This window comes from Peromyscus leucopus, chromosome 15, assembly GCF_004664715.2.
Source record: "Peromyscus leucopus breed LL Stock chromosome 15, UCI_PerLeu_2.1, whole genome shotgun sequence".
In the NCBI taxonomy this organism is placed as follows: Eukaryota; Metazoa; Chordata; class Mammalia; order Rodentia; family Cricetidae; genus Peromyscus; species Peromyscus leucopus.
Genome location: NC_051076.1, coordinates 21905339 through 21928418, shown reverse-complemented (window position 1 = coordinate 21928418; position 23080 = coordinate 21905339). Strand labels below are relative to the sequence as shown.

Sequence of the window (23080 nt, the reverse complement as noted above, 5' to 3'; positions counted from 1 at the left end):
ACCTGGAAAAAAATTACTTAACAAAAAATAGAAATGTTAACCTAACTAGTATGGGGAGGGGAGAGCAGAAACAAGCCTTTTCTTTCTGTTATGTGAGTCAGTAGAAATATAAAGCCCTAGAGACTGAGAGGAGAAAAGGGAACATCCCAATGCCTACAAGATCAAGCATTAGGGTAATCAAGACATTGTTTACTCATAATATACATAAGGAATTTCTCAAAAGTCCTTATTTGGAAAGTTTGTATAATACTTTTAAGTTAGGAAAGAGTTGATGTGTTTTTAAACTGTTCTATATTATGCACTTAAAAATAAGTCAGTATCTCAGTGGGAAAATGTCTACACCAAATACAATGCTTCCTGGAGTTGATTATACTTCATGAATTCTCTAACCAAATTCATCAGCAACTTATGTTATCAAGGCTTACCGTTTATTTGGATCCTTTATCAAGAGCCCTGAAAGCAATGATTTTGCATCTGAAGAGAGTGTTCGAGGAAATTTAATGTCTTCCATTAGTATTAGTTCAAAGAGTTTCTCATGATCCTGGTTGTAGAAAGGCAACCTCCCACACATCATTTCATACATGACAACACCCAGGCCCCACCAGTCTACCGCTCGGCCATAGTCATTATCTTCTAATACCTAGAAATGAAACCAGCAAAATGCATTATTACTATTATTATTATTACATTATGAGACACCCTCACTGTATCGCCTTGGCTGGTCTGGAACTTGCTATATAGACTGATCTGGCCTCAAATTCATAGAAGTCTGTCTGTCTGCTTCTGGAGTGCCATGCCCAGGCCATGTACATTAATGGTTAAAGCATAATTTAAAAGAAGTGAATTTTATATAACAATGAATACAACTTCAATTACTTATATAAAACAACTTATAATTAGAAACATTCAATGTACAAAAAGCAAAAGTCATGAAAATTTTGTTACATGAGTTTGAAGTACATCTCTATCTACATAATCAAATGAAAAGCATCAGCTAGGATATTTGCTTATTTTCTTTCAAGTCTACTGCATTTCACATTCTGAGTCCCTCCAACAACTTAAAATTAGGCCATGCTGGTGAAAGATCACATATTGTGCATTATACATTTTACTTTGAGAAGTAAGTTTAAAACAAGAAAGAAAACAGGCCTAGAAAGCTGTCTCAGTAGCTAAGAGTACCTACAAGAGCTAGGTCCCATTCTCAGAACCCACATGGTAGCTAACAATCATCTGTAACTCCAGTGTATAAAGTGAGCAGACATCCTTCTCTGACCTCTGTGAGCACCTGGTGCCCATGATAATGCACACACGTAAGAGAGGCAAAACACTTATATACACAAAATAAATTTAATTTTTTTAAAAAGTGCAATAATACAAATCAAACAGTGAAAGATGAAAACATCAAACAATTTAATTTAAAGAATGATCAGTATAGGGTATGGCAGTAAAATAATAAATATGGCAACTCTTGGGAGCCCTTCCTTCTATGTTTAAAATCTTTCAGAAAATAATGAATGAAATAAATATCAGTATTTACTATTTTGAAATATTATATATTTTATATCTGAAGCCTAAGAAGCCACAAACTTTAGCCAGGTGTGGTGGAACAGCACTCAGGAGGCAGAGGCAGTGGATCTGAGTTTGAGAACAGCCTGATATACAGAGTAAGTTCCAGGAGAGCCAGGGCTACACAGAGAAACCCTGGGGGGGCGGGGGGGGGGCGGGAGGTGGATAGGTGAAGGAGAGGAGGATGGAGAGGGAAAGAGAGGAGAGAAGCTATGGAATCCTTGTGGCATATGTCCACATATGTATCTCAAAATATATCAGATACAAAAACTAGTTAGTTATGGCATAAAGGTATCACTTTGGTTACATTAGAACAATCTCTTCAAATCCAAACACAGGAATTTACTATGAGTACTGACCCCAGCATGGATGTGCAATTAGAGAGCCCAAGGCCTTGTGCATGGTAGGCAAAGTGTTCTACCACTAAGTTAAAAACACAACTGCAAATGTGAGTCTTGCCCAATGGAATATTCATTATCTAGAGACAATGTCCAGCACTTTACTTAGGTAACTACATTTGAATTAATATTAAACTTCAGTTTATCCGACCCTTTCAAGCTTTGAGAAAATCTGGTCTATAATATGAATTTCATCAACTAAAAAAATTCTTATTTTGAATTAATCAAATGCTTTATTGAATTTTGGGTATTTCTGACAGTCACATTAAAGTTACCTCCTCAAAAGGCATTTGAGCAGAAGTATTTAAAGATGAAGGACAGAATTTTAAAAACTCAACCATATAGTTGCTTTGTTGTAAAAAAAAAAAAAAACAAGAAAATCATCTGTAACTTAAGATCAAAAGTCTAGTTATTGTAACTAAAGAAAACATTTTCTGAATGAGAAACTTTAGTTTTGTTTTTTTTTAATAGACAAAACAGTCACACTTTATGTATGTGAGTAAGTAACATGGGAACAAACAATACAAAGAATAGCAAAGAAGCATAAGGATTTTTTATTTCTTAAAGGAAATACACTATGTACCTGTTAAAGTAACTGTGACTGTCTCGAACCTCATTAGTGGAGTACACTCTTTTCTGAACCTTTATCTAACTGATACAGGATTTCACCCAATAACAGACAAACATCGAACAAATCTTTAACTGGACTCCTACACCAGCAACAAAACAGTGGCATACATGAAAAGGAGCCAAATGTGGTTTTTAACCTCTTTTTTCATAAAACCATAAAAAGCATAAAAGCTGGATTAACTGCCTTCTGAACCCACATTTCACCAGCCGGGTTCTCATCCCCAGCTGGCAGAACTGGCAATCCTTTATTTTTGTTTAAATACCTGGTTTTCAGCCAGAAGGGTAGGAGTACAGAAAAAGAGGGCTTCATTTTGAAGAGAATAGCAACTAAAACCCAAAACTGCATTGTAAAAAAACAAAAACAAAAACAAAAAAAAAACCATCTATTAGATAAAATGAAATACATTTTATTTAGCTTTGCAAAATAAACACTAATTCTCAATATAGGTGGTTTTGCATCTGATACATAGACACTTCCATACAGATACAAGATGATGTAACTGGAACTGTATGCTGTATCTCTGTGTGGTCAACAATATTGATGGAATGCACTGTGTTACTGACATGCAGACTTCAGCATTGCTAAGAACACACCCTAACAACTCAGCCACACTCTTAAGAGGCTTTGCTATCAACTACAAAGAAATTCTCTATGTAGGTTGTGAGGTGAAATGTTCAAGAAATAAAAATAAAAATGACTTACATTCTACACAGGCACACAATGTGAAATATATTCCACCCTTCGTATTATATATTTTCTCTCTTAAATAGAATGCTTTAAAGACATACTTCTGTGAAATACTCTCAAATTTCCAAATCAAATTAATTATTCCAAATATATCTTCTGTATTATTTTTGGAAAAAACGTTTTTCTTCCTCAAAGTACTTCTTTTTCTAAAATTCTGGTAGCATGTAAAATTTGCACTGTTTAAGCTAATTGTTAAAAATCTCTCTGGTCACTTCAAATGATGACTTTTCTGTAGCAAACCAGCTCATTAATTCCCTGGTCACTGTGAGGCTGATAAGGGTATGAAGTACAGTGGTCTAAAGGTATAGTAATAGGGAAGTATACTTCCGCCCCATTCAACTGGCTCTTCATATTACTAGGCTATAACTGCATATCAGAACATATTCTGGTAAGAAGTCGAGAGGAGACTGATTTTGATGAAATGACCTAAGCGTGTCTTACCTGAAAACGACCCAGACTTGTCCCCAAACTGCAAATGCAGCAGGGTGCAGCCACCTAGTGCTGCCTGCCATCCTAATAAGCTGAGATATAGCCTGGCACTCAACACAGTCTCCACAAAGCCAAGGGGCAAAAGAAAGTGTACTCAAAGTATATGTCATCAAGTGAAGAGAAACCACATCAAATCAAGTGTCAAATAGTACAAACTCCAAGAAACAGGCTGCGTTTCAATTTCCCTGCCAGAACCCAGAAACTGCTTTCCTCTCAGACATAATAAAACCCAATATTTAAGCAGGTCAAAGCAGACATAAGCTAACCAATCATTTGGTAACATCTGATGAAAATACTTATACTTATTTTTTTAAAAGTGGTAGGTAAATGAAACAATTTTGAATCCATAAATAAGCTCTTAAACAGTAATTTTAAAAGATACTTTAAAACTATGTATTTGAAAATGACACTATCAAGTAAAGGCTTCCAATATTAACATAATAGGCATTTTCAAAAACATTTTAATTCCAGTACCATTTACCAAACAAGATTTACTGAAAGAGTAAAGGGACGTCTTTCTCAGTTTGCTAGCCAGGCCAAACAATGCACCCAAGGCTAGCAATTATGAGGAGGCGATGTATGCCCTGGAGTGGCTTGCTGCTCAATCAATAATCGTGACAGAACAGATGGGAGAAAAATCAAACATCTAAACAAACTGTCTACACACCTATGTTGTGAAAGTAAACTGTGAACTTGGAGGAACCAATTTACCACTTTTTCACGTTTTTTCTCTGGTAACTCCACATTTCAGGTAACTGATATATATGCTACATAGAAACATCTATATACGTCTTCACTTACAAAGGTTATTTATATATTCTTCACATCATTTGATATCTTATCAAATTGGTATCTGAAAACAAATGACAAAATTTTTCTTATTCAGATTTTAAAAGAGATTACAGTTTCAAGAGAAGTATATAATCCATGAGAATTCTGAGTTCCATGGTTTGTCAATGTTTTTTCATATTACTATTTTTTATGTAACATTCTATTTTATAATCAACGTCCAACTGCTCTAATTCTTAAGCTACAGCATCTATAAATGTCAATGCTATTTGCTCTAAGTTTTATGTTACCTTCTAGCATTGCACAAATGCCTGAAGGCAACTAACATCAAAATTTCAAAAGCAAACCAAAGTCAGAACAGGAAAATCCCTTAAGACAAAAGCCAAATGTATAAATACCAGTAACCAAGTCACAAATGTATATTATCTTCCTAGAGTTCTCTATTGCTTTGTCACAAAGCAATAGATATTAATGAATTCTAAGAAACTGGGTCACTGTAACTCAAGTAAAAATAGGCATCATTCGTGTTTCTTAAATAACTTAGGGTTATTGTCTTGTCTATCCTTAGGATTCAGAAAATTTATAATTAAACGTTGCGCTTCCACTAAAATATCAAATATTCTGATTCATGACATTAAAAAGAAGCTTATGTGAGATTCAGCTAGTGTAAGAACTCGTAACTTCTAAATTAGTAAAAAGCACTAGCTGTAAAAGTTGAGGAGGATTTATTCTATTTTACTTCACATTTAAACAATATCCAATTATGAGACAAATTGGATAATTGTTAATGTTAGCATAATAGGACCATAGTAAAGAAATAAATCAAGTACCAAGCCAACTCCTCTGATAGAAGTTCTTAAATATGAATTCTAACAATGAAGCAGACAACAACTGGAACTAATTACTGTGCCCTGATGGGACTTCAATTTACTTCCTGCTAATACTAGTGATGACATCTTTGAAGACTGCCAGAAAGAGAAAGGTTTTCAAAGTCCTTTACAGGCACAGATGTCGGAAAAATTATTCCTAATTAAATAAAATGTTGGTGTTTAACACAATGTTAGCAAAAATAACTTTCTCACAAATCTTAGAAATCTACTTCCATAATTTGTAGGAACACAGCAGAACCTTGTTGAAGGGCTACTCTAAACATAACTATGTACTTTATTATTTCTGCCTACAGATTAAAGATGCAAGCATGTGTAACTGCCACATTCATTTCTCATGAAGAGTTTCTAAAGATGATACTGGAAGAGTCTACTAGACATTACCCTCACATTTAATCCTTACTGATCAAAATTTTATCCAATTTATTTCTGTCTGTTCCCTTCATCTACATTACCTCACACTCATCTTTCCCATGCTTCTACTTACTTCTTAGGAAGTTAATGTATTTTTTGGATATTAAATTTTTATGTAGTTAATTTTCATTTGTACTATGATTTATCACAGTAAAACAGATTTCTTTACCAAGAGCTATCAATATTTAGAAGCGTTTCATATATTCTCAGTATTTTACATCAGATATTAGACAAAGATTTCAAAAGAAAAATATACCGAATTCTGATAAGCAAATGCTTTAGAAATGGGCTCTGAGAAGTAAGAGTGAATTAAAACCTACATTTTTAGTCAGTGTACAAAAAAAGCACTTTTGTACTTAGATAAAATAAAATTTCATAGTTCCATTTTCAACAGTAACCATAGCTAGATATTATACATTTCTCAAAAATCAAGTCATTTTATAATCTCTGTGTTTTTTCTAAGTTGGTTATCAAATAGTTTTATTTTTACACTATTACAGAAGTGCATTTCTCTGGGTTCCCCAAACCACCTTCCTCAACCTTGCCCATCTGTCACCATCTGCTTCTTTTTAGCATGTACTTTTTGTGTGATCACATAAGCATGTGAAAAATAACTAACGTTCAGATGATTATCTGCTGGTACATTTGAGGACTGGGCACAATAAAAGTGAACTGCCAAAACGCACTTAACACTTTTAATTTTGTTGGGTCTTGCATGTAAGCTACATTTGATTTTCAAACTGTTTTACAGTTGGAAAGTTGAGCAGGTACTGCTAACTCAAGAGCAAAGCTGAGACTCCAAATAATTAGCACTGCATAAAATCATCTGGATTTAATAGGATCCAAACTAAATAATTAAATTTAAAAGAGTTTATATGTGATTTCTAATTTCTCTTATAATTTATAGGTGTTTAACACAGCACAGACTACAAAAACAGAATCCTCTCAAGACATTCATATGGTCCATAATTTTTTAAAGGATTGGTTTTATTTTCTTGGACTACAACAACAACAACAACAAAAAAGAACTCATTTAAAGCAGTAAACATCATTGCATTTTCAGAGATACTATAAAGGAAATGCCTAGTTTACAGGACTGTCAGAACTTAATCTATGTAATCTCCTGAAAAAAAATCTTTTTCCTACCAGTAAACTGCCACCAAAAAAATATACTGTAAGCTTTAGTATTCATCAAAAGAAGTTAAGAGAAAATATTTATTTATATGTTCACTTTTCAATCAATGGTATTTTACCTTAGAAGACTTACCTTTTCTGGTGATATTTATCAAAAAAAATAAGGGGAGTCCATGTAAATGTAAGCATTTACAAATATGCTGTAAGTCTGACACATAGAGCATTTCATAAAGTGGCTTTAGATGACTTTTTATATGCGTTTTGAGGAATCTTTGATAGACACACCATCCATGTTTAAATAGCAAACCACTGCAATTAGACAGATGTAATTGAAAGATAAAAAGAGCATGTTGGCTGAAGTGAAGGTTGCTGCATGACCTCCACACTCTGTACAGACAGTGCTCAAAGAGCAGAAGTGAGGAAGAATAAATACTGAGGTGGTTATAGCACATGAGCAGCAGTCCAGAATGCACTCTATGTCTAACTGATCTTATCTTCCTATCAAGAAAAGATCAACACTGATAATGGTACAAAATAGAAATGAAAGCTTCAAAAGATGGAAGATGCCATCTGAAATTATAGAGAAAGGCTATTTTCAACGTGAGATAACCTTTCTCTAGTTGACCATGTAAAGCCCACTGTATTACTCCTGATTTGAAATTCAGATACTCCCTTACCCAAACGATTTAAAACTAGTTCCTTTGCATCCCAAGCACCATCCACTTGTCTACTCTCTCCCTTCCTATGTTGTGTTAGGGTTTCCGTGTCCCACCCCTCCCCAGGAGGGCTTACTTTGTCCTCCACTGCAATCTATAACTCCAGACATTAAGGGAAGAAAATCATTTCCTAGTGTTTCTCTATGCCTAGCACCTACCATAAAGCCTGACATCTAGTAAGTATTCAGTATTTCTTTACTCTGCAAATGGGTATTCTTCAATGAAATGGCACAAATTGATGACTAGAATAAGAAAGTACATTTGAAATTTTCTCAGGTAGGGTAAATACATTCCAAAATATTCTGATTTAACAAAAATGTAGTAAAAGATGTAGATATCTGGACATATAATTTAAATTACTTGAAAACTTAGTTGTTTCAAAGTTTATCATCTACATAAAAAAAGAACTGTAATGATCACGTTTTTCTATAAATGTGTCAAGATTTCAATTAATAAAATTTGTATCAATCACAGATGAGTAAACAGACTGTTGTTTAAAGGCTTTAATACTTTAGAAATATGCCGCAGCCAATCAAGGGACGGCTCAGGAGGTCAAAGTGCCTGCTGAAAACTTGACCACCTCAGTTTGATTCCCAGCATCCATACAGTGGGAAGAGAGAATGAGTGACTGAAGGCTGTCCGCTCACTGCCACGTGTATACGGTGGGATGAGAGAATGAGTGACTGAAGGCTGTCCACTCACTGCCACATGTATACGGTGGGATGAGAGAATGAGTGACTGAAGGCTGTCCACTCACTGCCACATGTATACGGTGGGAAGAGAGAATGAGTGACTGAAGGCTGTCCACTCACTGCCACATGTATACGGTGGGATGAGAGAATGAGTGACTGAAGGCTGTCCACTCACTGCCACATGTATATGGTGGGATGAGAGAATGAGAGAACGAGTGACTGAAGGCTGTCCACTCACTGCCACATGCATATGGCAGCCCATGCACACACACACATATATACACAAACACATAAAATAATTAAATGCAATAAAAATGTTAAATATGTAGAAATGACTGCTTTTTTTTTTTTTTTTTAAGAAACAGTTTCTTAAGTATTGGTAACTCTGAGAAACAAGTCTCTTTACATTCAGTTCTTGGTTTTGTCTTTCAGTTGATAATGTCTCCACAGAAAACAGTATTTTTGTTTCTTAGGAGATCATCTGCTTCTCAAATGAGATGCGTTTATCTTCTCCAGAGTAATTTCTCCTAATTGTGACATAAATAACTTTGGTATTCTAATCTGGGATGCCATCATTCATTACAAATGTATGGCAAGGGTAACTGAGTGCCAGGACAACAAAGACTCTGTCTCCATGACACTCAAGAAAACAAACCAGTCCAGAAAATATGATCTTATATTTGAATAAACAAAAACACCATTTCTAAAATTTTATTTAATTCTTTCACAAAAACAGAATTTTTAATTCTAGCCTCTATAACAGAGAAAATTACATGTCTGGCAAGACAACAATACTTGGAAATGTACATTTTAAATATTGGCACTTATTTATAATTACTAAGCCCTTTGAAATGTTAATTTAACTCCTAGTTTTAAAAAAACTAATACTGTAAGGCAACATGTTAATACATACATAATTTATTCTACTTTCTAATTTTGTCTGATTACCATTTCCTGTTGCGCCATCATTCATATAATTAAAGATGAAAAGTTAGGCTTTATGGTCTAGTAACCCTAATTAGAATCCTCATACTCCTGGAAAGTAGGGAGGAGTAATATGATCAAAATATATTAGTTACATAGATGATATTCTCAAAGAATAAATAAGTTTTGTTTTGTTTTTTTAAAAGAACCCTGCAGTACTGTTTACCTCACATTACCTACCCTCTAGCTGTGTTCAGATTACTAAATGAAAAATGAGTTTCACTATGTTTCACATGTTAGTCCAAATGTCACAGGAACAGATGATGATTGACAACAGAAATCCTCCTCATCAAAGGAAGGCTCCTCTACCTGTAACATCAGCAACACCGGCCTTGCTGCACTCTGAGGGATGCCCCATTGGTCCAGCTCCCGCCCCCTCTGACTGCCTGTGTGAAATACTCTTCCTCTGTGTTGGTTTCCTCCTCCTTAGCACTCAGACATCTGAGCAAACGCCCCTTTCTGTAGCCATCAATCTGTGGAAGGTTTGTTACCCAAATATGCCTGTAGTAACTCCCATCTCACATGCTCCTCTGTAATGGCCGGTATGCACTGTTTGAAACCATAAAGGCTTACAACTGCTGCAAAGAAAATCGTATGACAAAAGTGATATGGATTTCATGAAAAAAAGGCCAGGAAATGAGATGACACATGAACGATCTCAGCAGCATTTTTCATACAGCCAAAATGGATACAATATGGGTGAAACTTAAAAGACAATTTGCTAAGGGAAAGCACCAGACATACAAGGCTCCATGTCATATAATTTTATTGACATGAAATGTTCAGAATAAGCTTCAAGGAGAGCCTAGAGAGAAAGGATGAGAAACTGATGAAGATGAGGTCATAGTTGGAATTATTAAAACATTTTGCAATTAGAAGTAATAGTTGCACAACTCTAAACATCTTTAAATGCAAACTATTGACTTAAAAATTATATGGCATGTGAACTATACACAAATCATAAAAATAAAAAAGTATTTTTAAAAACTTCCAACAGTTTACCAGATTAAAAACAAAAAAGGAAGAGGAAGGCTTGGGTGAGTTTAAGACTGCTTCTAATTTGTTCCTAGGTCATTTGCTCTTAGATCTGTAGGCCAAAGGCCCCTGGCCATTTGGAAGAAGCCTGAGCTACAGAGACAACAACCTTATTGACATGTCATTGGACACCTAGCAGCAGAGCGAAGGTGCTTGTAGGTAATTTTATTCTCTAAGAAGGTACCTTCTGCTAAGACTTTCGGCTAAGGCCACATGTGTGAGTGGGACAGAAAGAAGTCACCTGTGCAGTCCCATCTTCATGTAAAGGAGCCCAAGGCTACAGGAAATTATGCCCATCACTGAACATCTGAGTAGGCTCTTATACCGAAAGACTAACTGGTACACCTAAGATAGCTACTACACCAAATTACACCTTGTCCTTTTTCTTCCTTTGATTTTTCTTCCCTATGGAACTTTATGTATTATGTCATATATAGTATTATGTTATATGTATAGTTTCTGTCCAATGAGTACAGTCATTTTCTATCTTGCTTCTATACTGGCATATCATACAAAAAATCCTCAACACAGAGCAGACACACAACAGATACTTGAATAAACTGAGGAGCACCGCATGAGTTTGAAGCCTCCTCTTCATCCTTTCTTGTGAGCTCAGTCATTTTTTTTTCAGTTTCCAAAACAAAACCATTTCCAGTAGTTAAACCAAACACCAACAATCACTATAATCGCTGCTTCTACGTAAAGTCCAAGATTGTTTGAAAAATCATAAATATGCTTACTGACATTATTTAATTACTCTATTTTAATAAATGAAACAAAATTAATATAACCAAGAAATAAAATGTATAGCCAAGAAAAAACACGATTTAATCTACTTTATTAAAAACTTATGTGCTTACAGACCATATAAAGTTTAATTTCCACATCTGTGGCCTTAAAATATCTCATTAAATAAGTTAATAGCAAAATAAATTATTCTGATTAAAACCTTTTTTAAAAAAAAAAAAAAGTAGAGACACTGCAACTTGAAAAAAAATTTTAATTTTTTTTCCCTTGAGAAACATTAGTGTTAATTTTCCTGTAAATGGGACTTAGGCCTACCTCTGGTGCCAGATACTCTGGTGTACCACAGAATGTCTTCATGGTGGCTGCATCTGTGATTCCTTCTTTGCAAAGTCCAAAATCTGTAATTTTTATATGGCCATCTTTATCCAGCATCAGATTTTCCAACTGTGTGTGAAAACAGCATAATTTATTCTATAAGCTTCAACGAGAGAATAGTCTTGAAAAATGATTAATAGAGTACTGGAAAGAGACAAAGTTATATTCAAAGCTGTCAGTCCTTGGAAAATCTGTAACTTCACATGAAAAATGAAAGATCTTTTATCAAACATTTGTTGTGATAAAATTACTGACTTTCACATCAGTGGAAAAAAGTAGCATAGCCTTAAGAACAATTACTGATTAAATTCTAAGGATAAAAGACTAAACAGAATCAATCTTTGAAAGCAATATCAACTCCTTTTTATGGAAAGTATCATTTACATAATCCCCAAAGCTACACATCCTGCTATAGGCAGTTTTGATACTTCTCTTGACAGCCATAATACTGCCTTTTGCTTACAGAAACATTCTTTTGATAATTTAATTTTTGTAACAGAAGGTGGTAATTCCTTTTGTAATTCTTACTAATAAAAAAACCCAACTCTTTTAAACATAAAAAGAAAAAGAATATCAAAGTGAAACATGTAATAGAGCTGGAGTCTCTGAACTCAACTTGAACAGATACATATCAAAAAGAATTGTAAAGATTTAACCTTTGTCAAAAATCATACATCTCAAGAAAAAAGTAATGAAATGCCCAAGGAACAGAAAATTTTGCAAAGCCAACACAATTAATAATATCAGAGTAGTTGGCCCTCCCACTCAAACCTAAGCTATGATATCATCACATGGAGACCTGTGTAGACTGAGATATGATCATACAACCTCATACATAAGAAATACAAAGTATGAAAAGCACCTTAAGAAGGTGTAGAATACTTAACTTTTATTTAAGGAGTAGATACTTTAATATAACAATCAAAATATTTCTCAGAATGCTGAAGTTAATATAAAATGTAGAGAATGCCACATATGAACACAGGTAGGTTATATACTAATGACGCAAATACGTAGACACTATATTCTGCAATATGGTCGTGTTTTACACAGTCAAAAATATGTGAACAAGTTATGTTCAAAGCAGAAACCACAGCAGCTATGTCTTTTTATGCAGCTCTTGAACAGACTACTTTGATTGAACTGAATGTTCAATACATTCCAAACATAATGTACTTCTGAAGAGTAAATGTTTGTTCAATTTATCTACAGAAAGCCAAAAAGAACCATCACAACACCATTAAACTATTTTCTAAAAATTAAACTATTTTATCCAAATTCAGATACATCTGCTTGCATCCTCCTTGTATTTTCTAACAACCGACAACCTAGAAATAAAGCCTAACTTGCACAGACAGCAGCACTAAGTCCTGCGTACTAACTCCAACCAAGACATGTCAAGAGTATCTCCTTTTTCTCTGCTGTGGTTGGTCCGTCTTCTCTCCGGGCCTCTACTGAACACACTCCTTATCCAGCCTCCTTTAACTTGGCACAAAGAAAGACACATGCTGAAGCTCAGGTGACTTGCTGAATAAAACCTGTATTCCCTGTTCTGAATTATTTTAAAATGTGCTTGTTACTAATAATCATACTAATGCTTGTTCAATTAATTTGTTAAAAAATTTAAAAATTCTTCAGTAAGATCTTTAAAAATAGTTAGTTCTTATAAACATAACATAGTTTTTGTAAAAGATCAAGTAATAAATAACAATTAGAAAAAAGTGAATAAATCTTCTACTGTACACCTAATAAATCTTATACTGTATACAATCTAGTTTGCATATATTACACCAGTCCTGCTTATGTGATTTATATGCATCAGAAAGTATTCTTTAAAATTTGTTAATGATTTATTTATTCTTACTTTATGTACATTGGTGTTTTTCTTGAATGTATGTCTGTATTAGGGTGTCAGATCCCCAGGAACTAGAGGTAGAGACAGTTGTGAACTGCCATGTGGTTGCTGGGAATTGAACCCAGGTCCTCTAGAAGAGCAGCCAATGTTCTTAACCACTGAGCCATATCTACAGCCCCCAGAATGTAAATATAACATATTTCTCTGCATTTGAAAAAAAAAAAAAAACTATTCTGAATGACTAAGTTAAAAAAAAAAAGAACCCAAAAAAAAAATAAACTTGTTTTTCTCTAAATTTGGGTAAAATCTGTTTTTAAAAAAATTCTAAATTGCACCAAAATTTATACCCTCATATATCAGCTGATATTCACACTATCTATTAATAAGGAATGAAAGGAAATGTAAGGCGAGTGGTAGACAAGTACAGAACAAAGGTGACCATTTTTCCCAGTTGTCCCAGAAGTTGGTTCTCAAAACATGGGAATTTAGAACACTATAACTGGGAATGCCCGAGTGACTCAAGGCGCTGGTTATCATTCTTTTATATTACTATATTAACGTCTCCTCAAAACTACGACGATGCTGTTTTAAGGAGCTAAGCTTAAGGATGACAGTAGGAAATGGGCAGGAGTCCCAGCGAAGGTTCACAGGAGCACTCTAGTGGGAGGAGGAGGAGACAGTATAATGATTAGAGCACTGAGTGAAGCCTGAGGGCTTCCATTACATTAGTGCTCTGCTCCTTCTCATTGAGGACTTCTGACACACTGATTTTTACGTACCTAACTTTCATTTGCACACAGTGGTAAATAACAGTACCAATCTGAAACGAGAGTTTTAAGCATTAAATGAGATGGTTAAAGCAGAGTTAAAACTGTAAGAATGTGACAATCATTTCTTAATGATGGAGAACTTAATAGCTTTCCTGTTGTGGAACATTATTTTAAATGGGCAAAGATGTGTTACATTTGTTTATGCTGCATTTGTTTTAATTATGTAAAGATTCATTGTATCTGTTTGACCTCGCCAACTTAAGGCACCTGATTGGTCTCATAAAGACAGCCAGGGTTCTTAAGCGCTGAGCCATCTCTCCAGCCCACCTCACAACTTTCAACGTCAACAAGTGTCAACATTTCGGGTATTAGGTCAGTTAAAGCCCCTTCTGCTGTGTAAATAAGGAACTGAACATTTACAAATGCTCTCTTTGACCCTCCATTCCAAATCATATGCTTTTCCTTTTTCCTCATAAACAGTAAAGACAAAATTCATTACAGTTATTGTTCAAGCACTTCCAATTTTTAAAATTTGAAAGACATCTGTTTTACTTCCACAGTAAGCTTCTCAGATTAAGAAATGTGATGGTAGCTTACAGCTAATGGATGTACAGATAGCAAAAGCAGGGATAATGTCAAATAGAAAATTTATGCAATGCTTATAAATAAAAAATCTAGACAATATTATTTGTATCACTCTGAGGGTTATATTGCACTTTGGGGCTGGGAGTTATTAGACACAATGCCTTACAGAATAACTACACCAATAAATGGCAACATTTGTTGCCCAATTCAAGAGGTAAACATTATTTGACAGTCATCTTAATTCTATTTGTATATGAAGAAACTGTAAGCTTAAAATCTTTTTTAAAATTATTTTTTGGGGTTGAGGATTTAGCTCAGTTGTAGAGGGCTGGTTAGCACTCAGCCCCCCCCCCAAAAAAAATATTGTTCATGGTAATGCATGGACAAAAAAAAAAAAAAACCAATAACACACTAAGTAATAAGTTTCTTTCTGTTTTGTTGGTGCCTAGGATAAAACTAAACTCTACAAGTCTTAGCTATCCTTAACCAGTGCTTCCTAAGCTTTTATAGCTCACAGTGAAGCTAAGAAACTAAAATTTATAACACATTCCAAGGTCAGTGGAGAGGCTGCCTGAGAAATTCAAGTTTTAGGCATCAAGATGACTCAGGCACAAGAAGGTAACAAGGAATTCCTGCTCAGCACATTGCAGATCTAGGTGACATACAAATCCACCACCACCAGAAAACACACTGAATGAGCATGGAACTGAGTGTGCGAAATACTTACCATTCATTCAATTATATTCTGGAGATGCTTCTGAACCCTCTGAAGGCAAGGGAAGCCATTACTTAAACACAAGTGTAACCCTCGTTGTGAGACAGAGACTGGGAAGGTCTGTTCTCATATAGGTCAGAAAGGATAAACAGACAGAACATAGATAGATATATACATACATGCATAGATGTAATATCACTAAATAATTTTTATCATGCACTCTTACACCTCACTTTAGCACAGATGCACCAATCTCAGTTTTAGAGATCAATACTGCTTATGGCCCAAGAAGGTAGAATTCAACACAAGCAGATCTAGGCTTCTGTGCATCCAGATAGATGTTGACATGTCATAAGCTGACCTGTAGGAGCTGACTGAGCATGGAACCTAGTAAGCAGAAATACTAAAAGAAAAAAAAGCAAAATAGTACAGAAACTCTAGCCCCACATTACCAAACTATTTCACAATTTGCTATGTACACATAGGGCACAGCTCAATGGTATCATGTTAATGCAGGGATGGAAGCTGCTCTTAACGCCACTGCCTTAAATTTTCTAGAAAGGGGGAATGAAGAGTTAGAGTATTATCAGAAGTGGGAGTTACACAGGCCAGAGAAATTGCTTAGCGGTTAAACACACTTGCTCTTTCTGAGGACTCAGGTTTGATGCTCAGCAACCACACTGTGGCTCACAGCTGTCTCTAACTCTGTTTCCAGGGGAGTCAACACCCTCTGCTAGCCTACATGGGCACTAGGCATGCATGTGGTGCAGAGATATATATGCAAGCAAAACACCCATATATGTAATTTTTTTTAAATTATTTAAAGATGTGAGAATTACAGAACCTGTCTTCAACTCAGCATGCAAACAAGGCATTCTTTCTCTATTAAAAAAATGTATCATTATTTCAGAAGAACACTGGAAGACTTATGAAAAATATAAGTCTGTGGTAAAAAGGCAATTGGAGGGTGCTCTTATTAGTGTCTTAAACAGCTAAAACTGTTTAGATAGAAAATAAAATTAGATATTCTAAAATATTATACAGTGGCAATGTGCTGATCATTCTATCTCCTCACAATCACTATGAAAAATTAATGAGTAATTCTAGAATCATTACATTCACATCTGTACATGTCCCTGTCTAGCCTTGTCTGGACATGGACAGTAATGGTCACTGTAAATAAGTATTGTGTTTGTAAGTAAGGACTATGTAGAAAAGAAAATATACAACTTGCACTACTGAAGAGTCTTATAAGAGATCTCTTCAAATTTTTATGGTATCCTGAGCCAATATCAGTTTTTATTAAGTAACCTAAGTATTTATTAAGGAGTCCTTAATAAAACAATTTCTTATAATGATATACACTAGTAATTAAAGCAAATTTATTTTCCAAAAATGTAACAAAAGTTTTAGTAATTATTTGTTACTATGAAACCAAACAAAAACTAATAAAATGTCCTAAGTTAATATGACATGAGGCTTTACTTCTAGTGCTAAATGGAAACACTATTTGCAGTGTTTAAGAAAAAAATCCAGGAACCAGAAAGACAGTTCAGCGTGTAAAGGCCCTTGTTCACTGGAGCCCACGGAGTGGAAGGAAAGAACTGATTCCCACAAGTTGTCTTCTGATCTCTAAAGCGCGCGCGCGCGCGCACACACACACACACACACACACACACACTCGCGCTCATTAAATAAGTAAATCTTATTTTTTTAAAAAGAAGCCCAGCTACTGTAGGCATCTCAAACTGATTTGCATACAAATCGCTACCAATTCATTAATAAAATCAGAGTCCACTCTGAGAATGATCAAAGTGAGTACCTAAATGGGTGTGGGGGCTGTCTTTTTTAAGACAGGGTTTCACTCGGGCTGGAGAGATGGCTCAGTGGTTAAGAGCACTGACTGCTCTCCCAGAGGGTCCTGAGTTCAATTCCCAACAACCACATGGTAGCTCACAACCACCTGTAATGAGATCTGGTGCCCTCTTCTGGCCTGCAGGGACACATGCAGGCCGAGCACTGTATACATGATAAATAAATAAATCTTAAAAAAAAAAAAATAGACAGGGGACAGGGTTTCACTGTGTAGCTTTGGCTGGACTGGAACTTACTGTGTAGACAGGGCTGCCTTGAACTCACGAGATCCACCTGACTCTGCTTCCTGGGTACAGGGATTATCCTAAATCAGTTTTTGGTGATGCTGTTTTTAATACATCTAGTATCTAAAACAGTCATTCAAATATCCCCAGTGAATTTTAGACTTACAAAATCTAGGGATTTGGGGACTGGAGAGATGGCTCAGCATTTAGCACCACTCACTGTTCTTCTAAAGGCCTAGAGTTCAGTTTCCAGAACCCACACTATGATGGCTAACAAACACCTGTAACTGCAGGTCCTAGAGATTTGACAGCTCTTTCTGGTCTTTGTGGGCATATGCATACATGCATAAACACGCACACACATGCATGCACACACACACACACACAAATAAAAATATTCAATCTTTAAAAATAAATATAAGGGCTAGGAAGATGGTTCAATTGGTAAAGTTGAAGATTAGTTAGTTATAGTTGAAGATTAGTTAGGATAGAAAGTGAATTACGTACATTTTGGACTTACCAAAATAGGATAGATAATGGAATTATTTTCTCTGAATTTGTCAAATATAAATGGACTAGACATTGTTTAGGTATTTATTACTTGTACATATGGTATATAGTTATCGTACTTTTGCATATAGTTTTTCTTATGTTAGTTATAACCTTTTTCCTTTTTTCTTTTTATTAAAATAGATAAGGGGAATATGGTGATATTTTAATTGTACTGAAATGTGATTTTATTTGTATGTTAATAAATAAAGTTGCCTAGGGGTCAGAGCTAATAGCAAGCCATTGGTGGGCGGTGGTGGTGCACGCCTTTAATCCCAGCACTTGGGAGGCAGAGCTCTGTGTGTTCAAGGATACAGCCAGGATGGAGACACATGCCTTTAATCTCAATACCAACCACAGAAGACCTGGGGGTCTGTACAGAAAGGCAGTGACGAGGAGGTCATGTGGTTGGGTTTACAACCAATGAGAAGGCAGAATAGAAAGTCAATAAAAAGGACAAACACACAGGATGTAGGTCCTTTGCTGAAGAGGACAACAGCAGCAGTGAAGGGTAAGGTTTTTAGCTCTTAGCTCTGACCTCTGGGCTTTCATCTCTGCATTGGCTCTGTGTTTCTTATTAAATAAGACCGTTCACCTGCAGTAAAGGGCTTGCAATCCAAGTATGAGTACCTGAGTCTGGATTCCCAGGACCCAGAGAAAGTGCTACTCTAGTGATACTTCAGTGAGAAGGTAAGTGGAGACAGAATTCCTGGACACTCAAGATGCACCTAGCCTAACCATAAAGAGGAGACCTTGTGTCAAACAAGACGGAAGGTGAGGACAGACAAACAAGGTGATGTCATCTGACTTCCAACTGTCTACCGTGCCACACGTCACCTCACACACTAACCACTATATACCTATCACAAAGGCTTTTAAATACACATAATCCAATGCATTTGCAATTTTCTTATCGAGGTTTATTTGGATTCTAGAAAGAATGATGTAAACAAAAGCACATTGGACTAGGAAATAAGATTCATGGTGCTGTACTTTGGACTTTTAAGGCTTCATGCTCAGGCTGGTGCTGTTGGAAGAGGGCAAAACCTTTAGGAAATGGGGCCCAGCAAGAGGCCCCGGCCTCCAGTGCACATGCTTGAGGAACAGTGGGAGTGAGTGCCCTTCTCTTTCGCTGGCTCTCCCACTAATGAGTTCAAGAGAGTCTTCTGCCCCGTGCTTCCTGTGTTGCTGGCTGGCTTCCTCACGGCAGCGGTCCAAACGCAAAGGTCTGCCTGGTCTTGGAGTGGAATGAAGCACTAGAACCTATGGGCTGAAGTCAATCCTCTTCTTTGGAAGTGTTACATTATGGTAACAGAAAGCTGACTAAGAACCCCTGTTACAATCATCTTGCTGGTGTCAATTTAGTCTGTTACCTAAGTAGATAATATTTTTAGGCTTGCAGAACATTGTCTCGAATACAGACCAGCTTTGAATTTCTGGGATCATACCGAAATGATCCCATTCTGTCATGCATAATCTTGTGAACTGCAATTCAATCTAAATATAATCATTTGGTTAATTTGTATTAGTGTACCTGCAAGAACATGTGGAAAGCAGAAACCGATATTGGGATTTCTTCCTCAATCACTTCTCCACTTAATTTCGGAGACAAAATTTCTCACTGAACCTGAAGCATGCATGCCATTCAGGCTAAACTGGCTGGCCAGATATCCCCGAGTCGGTCCCCTTGTCTTCACTCTCGTAGTGCTGGACTGACAGACCTGTAGGTCCTGAGTTCAGAACTCAAGCCCGAGTGCTGCCCAGCAAGTCCTTACCCACCAAGCTATCACCCAGTCCAGGGTTTTTACTGTGAGGGAAAATCCTACTCAACTGCCCAAGGTACCCTCGTATTTGTGATCCCACTTCAGTGTTCCAAGGAGGTGGGGTACAGATATAGACTACTACTTCTAGCTTCCCTACCCCCGCAACACTGGGTGCCGAAATGCTGGGGTGGAACTCAGTGTCATACTTAAACTGGGCACGTGCCCTTCCACTGAGCTGTGCTCCTGGCCTTAGGATTTGCATTTGAAGGAAGATGGTAAAACTAAGAATTTACTGAAAATATGCCAGGATCAGATTCCTTAACACAGTCAACCTTATTCATGACCGCATCATGAGAATTACCATATGCTTACAGTAAACTACAGAGTGTAGAAAAAATTTAAACTACTGACTGCTTTTGTAAGTAAAGAAATTGTGGGAATATAGCCAAACGCTGGTTTACATAATGGCTAGGGCTGCTTCTACCTTTCAGTGGAAGAGTTGAATAGTTCCAACAGAGACTGGACAGGTAGAAAAGGCTAAGTTATTTACTACCTTGCCTTACAGAATGTGTACCTATTCTGGCTATTTCAAGAACCTCATCATAAAAGAGCTCAGCGATGGCCAGGCTTTTTATTATCAATACAATACTGGGTTTTGACAAATGAAAAACTAAGCAAACTACTAAGTTTATAGGAAAATGTGAAGAATATAATCCTATCAAGAAGTTAACACCACAATGAAAATGAATGTTTTCCTTCTAATAACCTTGTTATTGAAGCTTCTTCATAAATATTTTATGATGTTTGAACATAATAATGAAGTTGCAAATTATCTGACTTTGACTGAGATATTTACCATTTTTATAATTATAGCATTTACAGGAAAATGAAATTACTCTTGGTAGATCAGCTTTGCAGAGTCAAGAGAATTTTTATGTACCAAAAAACAAAACATGAAAGAAATACTTACATATCAATGAATGAAACTGCAGATCAACTACAGCAAACAACATTCCTAAAAAGAGTGCTTTTCTCAAATCTGTGTAACTTTGTAATTACTTTGTTTGTCCCTACAGTCTCTGCAAAAAAAAAAAAAAAAAACCTCCAAATTTTGATTACTTTTTTTTTTTTTTTTTTTACCTTGAGATCACGGTACACAATCTTTCCAGAATGTAGATAGTCCAAAGCAGAGACAATTTCTGCACCATAGAAACGTGTGCGGTCCTCAGAGAACACCCGCTCTCTCGACAAATGGAAAAACAGCTGCAGGGTAAACAGCAGGGACAGGATTGTAATAATTACTGATTTAGTGGGGGAAATTACCACAAACATAAACCCCCTCTCATCACCATATTGTGATGATAGATAGTGTACTCTCAGTGGACACCGAGCACTCTAAGACAGCAGCTGGCTTATCTTCTCCAGGCTTCCAAGGGGAGACTGCGAGCTGTTAAATCAGCGTTTTAATCAATATACCAATCTTGTTCAAGGCATTCTGCTTGGTACCCATTTAACCTTCAGGTACCAGAGGAAAAAGCAGGCACCGTTAGATTGCGTTTCCTTCTAACAATGCTGCTGTGCCACTCTGACAAGGAATAAATATTGACATTATCAAAATAAATGAACATGAGCATAGGTATGGTGCTTTTATTTAATTATTAAGCTATGTTTGATTTCAAGGAAAAACGTGGATTTTCTTAAACTCATTTATGTGAGCTACTCAGTCTATAACTGCTGTTTATCATGTTTCTAGAAATACTTCCGAAGTTTGAAATAACATTCTCTATAAGTCCAATCATTTCCTAGTTAGTCAAAGGAATGTCAACAGTCGATAAATATTTCCTGGGCACTTACTATAACCACAAACTAAAGCTCTAACTTTATGACACTGTAAGTCCTACCACTCAGTGATTCACATCATACCTATCTCATTTCTCAACAGGGACACAGAAGGACAGGGTTTGTCTAACACTCGCAAGGCTCTGGGTTCCATTCCCAGCACCACAAAAAGCTAAACAAACAACACTAAGAACAGCATAAATAAAATCATCTAATTTCTTAGAACAACAGACATCAAAAAGTAGATCTGAGGAACATGAACTGCTTATCGATCTCTATTGAAATATTATACTTTATTAAGAAATCTGCAAAGACTGCTAGTCTAAAATATCTTTGCCCTGTATAAACATTAAGTACTACAGGTTTGATTTCAGTATTTGTATAATACATATTTTAACACAATTATGAGATTAAAATATCAATTATAAGAATTGCATATGCTCACAAAATCAAATTATGCAGGTCTGGTAATAAATGTATCAGTATCTAGTATATAAATGTGAAGAAAAGTTTCTGTGGAAAATAAAGACACATAATAAATGGAAGAAAAAAAAAAGAAATCTGCCAAGAATGAAAGATTATTTATAGTCCTGAATAAACTACCAAGATGTCATAGAGGGTACTCAATACGAATCTGTGACTAAAGAAAAATCAATCAAAAAATGGGCCTTCACCTGGAAGGTCAAAAAACAACTATTTCCATATAGATCACTAACATAATAAATTGCTAAGAATTATAGCTTACCAAGACTTCTTCAACATATATTAGCAATTTTGAGACAGGGTTTCTTTCTGTAGCCTTGACTGTCCTAGAACGAACTCTGAAGGCCAGGCTGGCCTCTAACTCAGAGAGATAGAGCTGCCTCAGGCTCATATGTGCTGGGATTAAAGGGGTGCCACCACCGCCACCTGGCTACATAGGTTTCTTATACATTCATTCTTTCTTCCTTTATTCTACTCCTATCTCTATTTAAATTACTTTTTAAGACAGCTTTGTATGTGACTCATTGGCCCAAGTGAAGAAAGGAGAGAAAGAAAAGAGTATTGATATTGCTAAAAATGACTGAAAGAACATTAGCTATATTAAGAACAAATTATTTAAGAGATATCTAAACTATGACGTTCCCTACTTTATCCCAATGTTTTGACAAATCTGGAACACCACAAATTCAGATTGTATTCAATTTTTATATTTCTGAAGAATGGATAATCAGAAAAAATCATACCTGCCATAAAGAGTCTAACATGCCAGTAGCACTGATGGATACTGTGATCACAATGTTGCTACAGTAGTCTTCTAA

General features: G+C 35.8%; 1 protein-coding gene across 4 annotated transcripts in view; it reads right to left on the bottom strand.

Annotated features, from left to right (window-relative positions):
* The window catches only part of Akt3 (AKT serine/threonine kinase 3), a 244883-nt gene that overhangs the window by 25115 nt on the left and 196688 nt on the right, over window positions 1-23080 (bottom strand). For all 4 annotated transcript variants that reach the window (XM_028865526.2, XM_028865528.2, XM_028865530.2 and 1 more), the window contains 3 exons: window positions 21081-21203; window positions 11545-11673; window positions 426-640 (listed from right to left, as the gene is read on the bottom strand). In XM_028865526.2, coding sequence (XP_028721359.1) covers window positions 426-640; window positions 11545-11673; window positions 21081-21203 — 467 coding nt within the window. The remainder of the gene's footprint in view (window positions 1-425; window positions 641-11544; window positions 11674-21080; window positions 21204-23080) is intronic.